The sequence below is a fragment of the Etheostoma spectabile genome, chromosome 4, assembly GCF_008692095.1.
Source record: "Etheostoma spectabile isolate EspeVRDwgs_2016 chromosome 4, UIUC_Espe_1.0, whole genome shotgun sequence".
Lineage (NCBI taxonomy): Eukaryota > Metazoa > Chordata > Actinopteri > Perciformes > Percidae > Etheostoma > Etheostoma spectabile.
Genome location: NC_045736.1, coordinates 8,594,907 through 8,606,845, shown reverse-complemented (window position 1 = coordinate 8,606,845; position 11,939 = coordinate 8,594,907). Strand labels below are relative to the sequence as shown.

Here is an 11,939-nt window from a genome sequence, read left to right as displayed (position 1 = left end):
CACATAAACAGAGTTGTTTGAGCTTTGTTGCACATTGACCGTAGGTTATTCCTCAAAATGCAATTGCTAATGCAAAATGCTTGCATATCAAAGCAATTTGTAGGACAGTGGGTTGGCATGTCATATCCAGCTGCCCTTTGATATTATGTCAATTTAATTTGGTTAGTGCACAGTCTGTGCAGAGCTTGTTATTGCTCCAGTGATGGAGCTCAATCACAGAATTACCAGATCGGCCCATTAGGGGGGGGAATGGACAGAAATTCCACAGCATTAATTGCCACATTTTCATTTCCTTGCACCCAATACAACACAGGAGGCAAGTTCACCAGATCACATCATGGCTGAGGACATTTTACAACCACTGATCAAGAGCTCCACTGGATCCACCCTCGCTGACAGAGATTATAGCCAGGAGGAAGAGAAGGAGAATTCAAGCAGAGATGAGAAACTAATTGGTTGTGGGTTAAATCCTTGGCTCAAATGTTGACTTCTCTTGTCCAACATTAGACTCACCAGATGTCACATATTCTGGTGTTGGAAAGTTCACAGTGAACAAAACAACTTAGCAGTCTGAATACTTGACTGTAGTGACATTTAAGGTAGAAATGTTTTCTGTGTGTATGCACTATATACTAGAATGACAACTGGGAACCCAATGTCATACTTAAAATGTATTTTTGTTTAGTTTTATGATACATTTATTGAAGAAAAATGTGTGAGACCTTGAAACAGGACAGTTTTTGCAGTGGCACAAACATGTTTATACTGAAGCCAAATGAAATGATATCCTTTACACTAATAATACTCTGGGTTTAGTACTCATGCCAAATATAGGCTATTATGTCCCCAACTATTGAGCCAAACAATCAGGGTAATTCTTAAGAGGTGGATGCTGCAGTATGTACTGAATTGAATTATTACAAAGATTAACATTACAAAGAAGATCATTAACAATGGGTCTTATTCATTGATAGGGAAAAGTAGGTTTGTAGAAAAAGGGTTTCAGTTCCTGATTAATACACTTACTTAGTCTTTGCAAACATTTGGTCATTTATTTCTCAGTATTTCATCATTCTGAAACATTCCAAGCACGCAGAAATGTTAATTATTCAGCCCGTATAAGTCCGTCTGCCATTCACTGCAGTCATATAGTACAACAGCGTAAATCCTCTGTTCACCAGGTGGAGGAATGCGATTTAGAACAAAGCCTAATGCTCGATGCTGTATTTTATAGCTGTGTTTGTAATTGACTCTGGCAATAATTGTTATTGTCCTTATCCACTGAAATGCAGGGTTTGAAATGCAAGGTTTAGCAGGCTTAACGTTTTATTGTAGTCTTTTTTCCTCAATAAAAAAAAAGTCGATACCAATTCTGTTGCATGGCTCAGCACTGATACACAATTGTTTCTGAATGTTCTGCTGCTCCAGCACTTCTCTGAGCTGCAAACGCTGCTACATCTCTGCAGACAAGTGAAACACAAAAGACAAATGTGAATTTCCTGTCACATCCTCGGGACGCTATGCTTCATTACTTCTGATGATTGCATAGCTGAAATTGTCAATGAAACCTGTCTGACAGCATAGAGAGATACTCCATGAAGAAGCCCAGGCTGCCTTGACAAACAGAAGCAAAGAACCGTGAGCAGGGATTCAGAGCAATCTTCCATGGTGGGGAGGGGGAATGAAAATACGTGCAGCATTATACTGATTTAAAGTTGTCAGAATAACTTTTGATCATTTTATTAAGACATGTTTTGTATACTTTTCCAATATATTCTTTTAATGTCGGGTTTTCTCTTATTGTACTTCTGTCAGATTTAGCAAAGCCTGAAAGTAACGGAACTAATTAGCTTTTTACTCCACTATATTTATTTGACATATAAAGTTAATAATAATAATAATAATAATACATTTATTTTTTATCACGCCTTTCTAAACAATGAAAGACGCTTTACAGTTTTGGTTTACATAGAAATGACAGACAAAAAAAGAAAATAATAAGTTCATTTCCAGATTAGGATTTTACATAAAAATATAAGCTTATGGAAGACAGCACATTGTTAAAAGTTAAACCGGTAGTTGCCATCATTTTTAGCTTGTAACCCCTTACCAAAAATGTGTCTACTTGGAGTCCCTTGTCCCGTTTCAGACATTTGAGTTGTTAGCCATTTCACCCAAGAGACCTTTCTTCTCTCAACTTTTCAAGCTTCTCAACTTCTTTCAATATTTGTTTTTTTAAGGGTTGGATTCTATTTAATTCTGTGTAGTAGATCATTTTTTTTCTTTTTTTTTTCCTGTTAATCATCTCCCGACCCCCCTGATTAATTTGACCCTTTACTCTTTAGAGGGGCCCGATCCGTTGGTTGGGAATGCTTGGATTAAAGTCACATTGGCATGCAAGGTTTTTACTTTTGATATTTAAGTGTGTTGGTTCTTTTACTTAAGTAAATGATCTAAGTACTTTTTCCGCCGCTGGGAATACCACTTGTTCATGAGCAGCTGGAACACATGACATTTGATCATTTATACAAATGATCAACAACACTCATAAAAGTACTATGTTGGGCTTCAAGGTCCATTTGTGGGCAACATTCATGGTCACCCCAAATATAAAAATGTTCTACTGCAGAGCTGAAAGGCCTGCTGCTGGAAATCAGCAGAACAAACTTAACAGATTTTGCAGTGTTCGCAGTCATATTAAGTGTCAGGAAAAAACAATGCTACAGCTGTCTGCGCTGTGTTCCCATAGTCCCGTGCGCTAACAGAGATAAAGACAGAACAGCTTCATATAAAGTGAGATGTCAAAAATGTGTTGCTAAAACAAAACGGTACATGCATTAAATGGGAGGCGGGGGATAGTCGAGAAATAGTTATATTAATATTCCATGATGTTATACTGTTGGTGCAATTAAGACTTGCGTAAAGACCCTGAGGCAACTTCTAAATAGTTGCCATGCTGAAAAAAAACACTCATGCAATTAAGATATATAAAAAAAAAATGTAAACTTCAAATTAATTCAAATTAAGGCAATAAGTCAAACAAGTATTTTCCCCCTAGCAGACCTATTTGTAAATGACTCACAGTACAGACCTGATCCCCAGACCATGTCATATTAAAGGACAATTTGTTTGAAATCTTAAGACCAGCAGAAAAAACCTAATGGGGGGAAAAAATGATCCCCCCCAGAGGAGGACAGTGGCTTTACTTGGCAGCATAGCTGTATGAATATTAAGCAGGGAGTTGAAAAGGACAATGCTTGCTTGGGAAACCTTCCCTGGGTACATAAAGGTTAAGAAGAACTCCTTTTATTCACTGTTTTTTTTATTTTCTGCTTTTGTGCAGTTGTTGGTCTCTCATACATCATCCTCAGATACACCAGCTTTATTCATGCTTTTAAATAAACCCACCGCTGTTAGGGCCATGTTTTAAACTGCCCTCTGTGGCAGGTTAGTTTGCTCTTGATGTTAACTCTCCCTGTTGAGATAGACCAGCCTCTAATTTAAACAGGAGCTCACATAGGTCATGATGGATGGGGCTTTCTTCTCAGTGGCAGCGGGTCACACAAACTAATATCTCACATCCCTCGCAGGGCTGTAGCAAAGGGTTTAGAAATTAATTTGAGATTTTTTTTCTTTTTATGGAGCTTGTTTACCAATTTGTTTGCTACTTTATACTTCTACTCAACTACACATCAGATGGAAATAATGTACTTTTTACTCCACTCTATTTATTTGACACATTTGACACATACGTCTTTTGTTATGCTTCAATGACATGATGGAGTACTGTACTACTAATCTACCTAGTAGTAAACAAAATATCTAAAAATGGCTCTGCATTGACAAATTACAGTACACATTAAAACGCAAATAAAAAATACTATTTGTTTGTGATGAAAACAAAATAATCCATGTTCTATAATAATATAACATTTTGAAAGGAGCCATTCTGCATAATGAGTAGACTGCGGTTGATACTTTAATTACAATGCCCTCTCATTGCGTCTTTGTTTGGGGGATTGTTTGAGTGCCTGGCAAAGTGGATTGACATTCTCCAAAGTCTGCACCTGTATATACAATGGGATTATCTAACACTGATTCTAGTGGCCTACTAGCAGAACCATTCCAATTCAAGGGCAGATTATGTAAACATCATGCAAAGAGATCTCCTGTTTAACCTGTGTCACACAGCAAATGTGTGTTTGTGACAAAAAGCAATTAGGATTTGGCAGTTTTACCACATATTCAGTAGATTTATATGAATGTGTTATAGTTAATCCTTTAAAGCCATAAAAGGATTTTAAATTCTCAAACTTTCCATGTGCAAAGCATTCAACTACATTTATGAGTGTTTCCTTGTCTATGATGTTTGTAACTTGGATGAATAAATAACCAATTAAATTTGGCTTTTTCAGATCAATTTAACCTTATTAGGGCAAATATATCTTTGCACCAGTACGAAAAGGACATTTGGACTAACCAGGTTCTCTTCAGTCAGCAAAATCCATCTGAAAAACAATAAATTGGTAGAATCATTGATGACTTGAAACAATAAATCCATCATTTTGTTTGCCAACTTTGAATCAATTGCACCAGAGAAGCATTAGATTGTAGAAAAAGTGTAATTGAAGAGGAGTAATGACCTCAAACGTGGTAAAAAGTGAACATGAGCTTAAGGTGTTTGCCCTTCACATTAATCCCGTAAATCTTACCTCGCACTGCAGCAGCAGCAGCATATTCACTTTTGGAGGGATCCAAGAAAAGTTATAGTTCATAACTGGATTTAAAACATTAGAAACTTAAGCTAGGTTTATGCTCGCAGTAGGTGCACAATCCAAAAATTACATCATTATGTATTTTGCACGAAGGCTCATACGTTCGGTCTCATCGGATTTTATCTTGATCGATATATGGCTTATGTGATAAATGCTGATGGAAACATTATTTGCAACCCGCCACAAAACAAAGACGAAGTTTTAGTTTATTTACACCCAGTTTTTCCGCTCTGTTTGCACACATGGCGGGTGTCAACAAAGACAGATGTAAGTGGACAAACAAGCAGACGAGAGACTTTTTAAATTTAATTTACTAGCAAAGTATAACAGCTATTTTAGATAGCAAAAATTGAAGAAATGCCATAATTTATCAGGAACTCGCAAAGGAAATGGCCAACAAAGGTTATGACAACCTTTTGTTGCCCATTTTCTCCAGAGTAAATGGAAGGCGCTCAAGCAACGATACATGAAAAAGAGAGCTTTGACAAAAAGAGAGCTTTGACAGCTAAAATGTGACACACACCTCCGACCCACAAAAATTTGCAAAGTTGCACAACTTTGGACTGTCTTTGACTTTGATTAAAAAAAAGACAACTCCTGAATTTAAGGATGTTTCAAAATTCCACACATGCAAAGCACAACCAGCTACAGACAACAGGCAGACAGAGCCTGATACAGGCTATCTATCTTATAAAGCGAGACGTGTCTGTATGTGTGTCCGTGTTGGGTGTGACGGTATCCTGCACATCACACGCAGACGCCACATGCAGAATGCTTTAGAACAGCGAGGGGACTCTTTTCCTGCTACGTATTAAAGGAGAATTCCAGTCAATTTCAACACGTGCCTACCCATTGGAAGTGATTGCTTCTGAATGAACACAGTGAATTTGATTGCAGTAGATGTGACAGAAAGGCGAGTTTCGACTAGTGTGGACTTTACCGGAAAACAGGAAATAAACAGAGGTATGGATTAACACTACTTTTATACCTTTCTGTCACATCTACTGCAGTCAAATTTGCTGTGGTCGCTTGGAAGGAATCACTGCACATGGCTAGGCACTGGTAATGACATTTTTAGCATGTTTAGAGGTTAAAAACAAGTTTAAAACTTGCCCTGTTTAAGCCTGTTGGGTGTTAACTCTAGCAGGAGGATAACACGGTGTAGGCAGCACAGATTGTTTTCCTTTTTCTCTCTACTGACAGCACTTCAAATTTACAAACAACAGAGCTACGTCTTGGAATTGACTGGAATTCTCCTTTAAATGGAGCTTGCAAAACATTACGTAATCTCTCCTTCAGAGTTCTGTGCAAGGCGAGAAAATCTCAGCTTTGAACTGCGCAGACACATCAGTTTTAATCAGACTCACCCTTAATTAAGTCTACTGCTAATTTACAACACTAATAACATTACTGTCGCCAAAATACCCCCTCAAATCAAATCCCCTACTTCAGCATTAACCGTTGTCTGTCTGTGTCTGTTTCTCTCTCTCTCTCTCTCTCTCCCTCCCTTCCTCTCTCTCCAGCTCTCTCTGTGGTTCTGGTGGTTGATGAACGCAGATATGTGCTGATTAGCTCTCATAATGGGCCATTTGAGTGCCATGAGTCCATGAGGCTGTGTCTGATTACTCCACATTGTCATTGTGATATTTTGTGATTAGTCTACACTCTGAATCCCCCATTTTCTGTCAAGTAAATACAGTAGTACAATGTCTTCCTCTGATGTAGAACTAGCCTACACTGTAAGTCAGTAGTAGGCTGTACAGTGGAGTTGCATAGTAAGAGGTTTGGGGTCCTTCTGTAAGTCATTTTGGGGTACAATTTGGTTTTGAAGAATTCTACAAACAGCAATACCACAGGCCGAGCAATTGGCCAGTTCCAAACAGGCACATTTCCAACGGACACTGCACTGCACAACGTAATAATGATGTCATGAACTTAACCCTCATGTTATCCTTGGGTCAAATTGACCTGTTTACAGTAAAAAAAAAAAAATTTTCACAAAAAATAGGCCGTCGAAATAAGCGCTTAAAATCCGTCAACATTAAAAATATCAAAAAACTTTGGAAAAAACATTTTAAAAAAGTCCCCACAGTATTGAAAAAGTGACAAAAATGTCAGAAAAAGCGATAATAATGATGAAAAAAAAGGGACCAAAACAGATTTTTTTCATGGTTGACAGGAAGACAACACAAGGGTTAAGAAGTGTTTCTTAAGAATGGTTCCATAGTCGATTAAATCAGCTCCGGGACCCATTTCAGCTGTACCATTAGCAGCCTGCAATGACCCTCCATCTTCAATCACAACACCTGCTGTGCTGCGTTCTCCACCGCTTCATATGTTATCTGTTTATTTTATCCAGCTGTTTATTTTTTTTCAAGTAGACCCAAAAAAATGTGTTCTGGATTCATCCATAATTAACGCTTTAGAACTATTATTGACCCCACTTATCATTGCTGTAGCAATAATTCCAATGGTTGTTGTGCATTTCAAGTACCAGCTGGTAGGACAAATTAAAACATGTTTACACAAAGTTAAGTAATGCTAAAGTCACCGCATGGACTTCACAAAACGACACTAATGTGGTTTGACTGTCTAATGCGTTGTACTGCTGTAAATTCATGCACAAGAATATGACACGGCACAGGGTTTAAACCTGAAATCCATCCTCGTGGCTACGCCGATGACTGCAGCCATGGGTCTTTATTGGAAGACATTTTGATAATTTTCTTGGCATTCTGAAAATGACCTTTGTAATTGGAGTTCATATTCAGAACGGTCTGAAGTTGGTCGGACAAAATCCTACCAGCTCTTGACACCTTGTGTGGATTTTCTGTGTGGGTTGTTGATAGATTACTTAAATGCCGGGTTTCATGTTGGCTGAGCATTTTTAGGACGTACAGGTGATACATCTTCAAGAATTAAGTAAAAATGACAAATTCCAGTGTAAGCCCTGAACACCTGAGCAAGAGTAGCACAGCCCCCCCATACCCCTCCCCAATGATTAAAAAAACTAGTTTTGTCCTTTAGCTGCTCTCCTGATAACATTTTGTAATGTTCTTGATCACAGCTTTATCAACGTTTGACTTGGTTTGACTCTGCCGCTTTTAATTCTTCCTCCCATGAACGAAAATCATTCAGCCGGATTGATTGCTTTGGTTTCATTGGGCCTTTTTGATGCAGTACGTCCAATCCAATTCTATTTTACTTGATGCCCATCACAGATCTATGAGCAGCACGCAGTTACTTCCATGTGTTGTGGAAGCAACCGCAGACTTTCTTTTAATGAAGAGCAAAACAAGCAAGAGATTGGAAAGGTAAAACACATGATTGAATAAATCCCCTCACAATTGATTTTTCCACCTGCTTAGGCTTCTGTTTCAAACTGTGGCAGATGGGAAAAAGCAAAGTAATGAATCCCTGTAGAAGACCATTTACCGGAGAAATAGCCGTACTGCTGTGTTTCATGGCCTTGTTGCATCATTTAACTACTCTTGCAGGCTTTTCTTGAATAATTCATTGTTTACATAATTTACTCTATACTGGCCTGCCTCATGGTAGCACCTTTCTGAATACTGATTTGAAAAGGTTAACAGCTGTTGTCCTGCCATAAAGGCAAACCATCTATACACCATATTTGCTTATCTAGGAGACGAGCACCTTCCTGACCTTCAGTGTTTTGTATTAATACACAAATATGTACATTTCTCCCTAATTAATCCTAAATTTAAATGAGCAAATGTTTCTAACTCTTGACATTTTGACTGATTTTTTTTTTTTTTAGTTTTGTGCAGTTTATTTGACAAAAAACAAATACAGCAGTAAACAAATACAAATACATGATACATTGTCAGGGATAACACAACATATTACAGGACTTATTTACATGTCTGAAGTGAACTAACTCACTGCAAAGAGCAACATTTTTAATATTCCACCAAATCGCAGTTGTAATGATGTTTGACACATCACGTTGGGTATGTATGGGTATTGGGTGTCATTATTACAACAAAGTAGTCAGTGACACAGCCAAAATAATGTCATCTCTCCTCAGCTGACAAACTGTGAGTGGAACGAACTGTGAAATGATTTGTCTGATTGTCTGGCAGCCAGGAGCAGGACTCAGTAACAATAACAACAATCCCTGTGGTCAAATCTCCTTTGCTTGTTAATAAGCCCTCATATTTCTGACTCTCTGCCTACTCTGCTTGCAGTTCACATCAGCCTGCCTGCTATGAGTTTTAAAACAACGTAAGACATTTTCACTATATTCCCTGTATTTTTTGCTAGATTTAGACCAGATTTTTTGACTGGGATCAGTTGATGCAGGTCAATCCTGTGAATGCCAGAAATAGGAGAAAGAAGTAGAACAGTCTTTCAATTCATAGCGTGTTCCCCTCATTTGTCCCATTAATTGCAGTCTGCATCATCAGAGCTCCTCGTTCGTTTGTAGGGAAAAAGTAATTTTCAAAAGAGGATTTGAGCAACATCACATTCTTCCCTCTTGTAAGTTGTTCAGGCAGAGCAGAAGGCTGGGTTTGTGATAATCCCCCAGCTCTTCAATTTGTGGGTAGTAAACAGGAGGTAATCTCGGATTATGGCGCTTTTCAAAATAGAGAGTGGGAGCTTTGGGCCCAAAAAAAAAAAAACCGGAGTTGAAAGCCAGCCTCCACGTCTGGGCAGAGAGCGGCCCTCAATAGTGGTCAACAGTGCATGGTGCTTACCTGTCAAGAGTCTTATGTCGAGAACGCAGTGGAGAGGAAACTCAGAGGATCCAAAGAGGCCAGAGAAGAAGAGAAAAATTGGCTTTTTCATAATTGCAAGTGTTAACTTTGGAACTTTGATGATCAAAATCAAAACCCATGCTGTATCTGTTTTTTAAAGTGGCCCTTGAGGAAATTAGTGTGTCAAGGACTTGGTCACGAGAACTGTCTCTTATGCAGAATATCCACTTCTTCTTCCTTGTAGTCTTCCTCATTTTCTGATTACTCTGTTTTTCTCTCAAAATGGTAGCAATCATGCGCCAGCAACATTGCTTCACATACTACCAGTGATGGACTGGGATCAAAAAACGGCCCTGGCATTTGAAACACACCGGCCCTATTTTTGTCATTAACCTGGCTTGGAAATTGGGAACTCTGCTTTCCGAGTTAATCTTTCCACGCACCTCGCTGCAGTACACTCTTGAATATTTGTGGCTGCATGCATAAAATAACTTATCAAAATTAACCAAAGACAAATTATAAGTAGTGGCCCATAGGGGTCCTTAAGGGGGCAGCCCTTCTGGCATTTGCCCGAATTCCAGATTGCCAGACCGTCACTGCATACCACTCCTTAATACTGTCAGTGGCCTCTCAAGTGTCTTTTCCAACCTGCTTACAAGCTCCTTCTAGAAGTCTGTATTTTAAAATCCATTTGTTTCACTACACGCCATCATGGCCCAAAGTCTCGGCCAATAGTAATTAATAGGCTGCACAATATGAGGAAATTATCTAATTGCAATTATTTTGACTGATATTGCGATTGCGATATGAGTCACAATATTGGAGGGAATTTTTGTATCATTATTTTCATTGAAAAATATTCAAAACTAAAAAGTGAAAATCATTTATAGTGTGATTTTTACGAGGATCTGTGCAAAACAAAGATTTGTACAGATGCAATTTGAAGGCCGGGACGTCTCAGCAGCACCACTATACTTCATTCAGAATGGTTTGACACATATTTTTCCTATGACAAAAAAAGGGAACCACCTGTGATATTGCTCCCCCCCTCGCAATTTGGATATTGTAATCCTCCATATTGCGATTTTGATAAAATTGCAGTTAGTTTTGCAGCCCTAGTCTGTAATCATTCCCTTATTTTATCTGTATAATAAATTCTTAATAATCATAGTTCCAGTTAATATTTTTATATTAACAAAAGGTGATGTCAGTGATGTGTGTGTATAGCTTGATTCCGCAACCCTCAAAGACAGATGGAGTGTCTCATAAGTGGAATTTTTTGCATTTATCTAATGCAATATTGGTTGGATTTTTAGCAAAACAAATTCAAATTCAAATAAAATCACACAAGTAAATATAGTGCTTTCAGACATAGCCAAAGTCAGATCAGGGAACTTCTTCTGACTACCTTTTAAATGAACTAATTTGTTATCATGTTCCACAGATTACAAAGTACCTAATTTGTTGAGCACCTACAGCTTTGATGCTTTGATACATGATGGCAATCAATTCGTCCCTGCTGATCCATGTGGACCCTGAGGTGTTTTTTTTTATCTGCCACTACATTCATATGCAACCAGAATCCCTGTCTTGACTTGGAACGGGCGCTTCTGCCGCTCTTTTGATTCTTTATTTTTGGACCTTTCTGATGAGTGGCAGGCAGCATTAAAATCAATGCTTTGTCTACAGTTGCAGACCCAAAATGTCAAAGTGTATTCAAATACTCTATCCTCTCCAAAGGTATTTTTCATGCACAAATTGCCTAACAAACAGGTGGATTGATACATACATACTGTATCCTAAGTCAACACCATCTATCTCAGCATTTTGTCTAACCTTTTCTCATCCATCTCATTTCTAGGTATGGAGACATGGTGCCGAAGACAATCGCCGGGAAGATCTTCGGCTCCATCTGCTCCCTGAGCGGCGTGCTGGTGATCGCTCTGCCCGTCCCTGTTATCGTCTCCAACTTCAGTCGCATCTACCACCAGAACCAAAGAGCAGATAAACGCCGTGCTCAGAAGGTAAAAGTCAGTTTCTTTGTTTCATCCCAACAAGGAGATTCAAGAGTGATGTGTGGGATAATAAAGCATGTTTTTGTTGAGGCGTGTGCACATACATATTACCGGACCATTAGGAGTGCACGCTTTTTTTAAAAGACTAAAGTACCACAGGATTATTAGCTGTTATTACATTAATGAGGAGAAATGGGAGGCTGTATGTGTTGAGTAAAATGCTGGGTGGGTGGATACTAATGGTTATGCTTGAGAAACCTCTTGAACGTCTTTATTTTTTTACACATATGTATATATATATATATATTATTCAGATCATTAAAATGATGAAAGAGGGTTAAAAGATCTTGATGACTGATACATTTCTTTTTTTATCAAAAGCACAGATGACATTTTAAAAACTAAACTACAGGTGATGGTGAAAAGGA

General features: G+C 38.3%; 1 protein-coding gene across 2 annotated transcripts in view; it reads left to right on the top strand.

Moving 5' to 3' along the window:
• Positions 1 to 11,939, top strand: part of LOC116688178 (potassium voltage-gated channel subfamily D member 3) — a 71,515-nt gene that overhangs the window by 44,211 nt on the left and 15,365 nt on the right. For both annotated transcript variants that reach the window (XM_032514017.1, XM_032514018.1), the window contains exon 3: positions 11,358 to 11,520. In XM_032514017.1, coding sequence (XP_032369908.1) covers positions 11,358 to 11,520 — 163 coding nt within the window. The remainder of the gene's footprint in view (positions 1 to 11,357; positions 11,521 to 11,939) is intronic.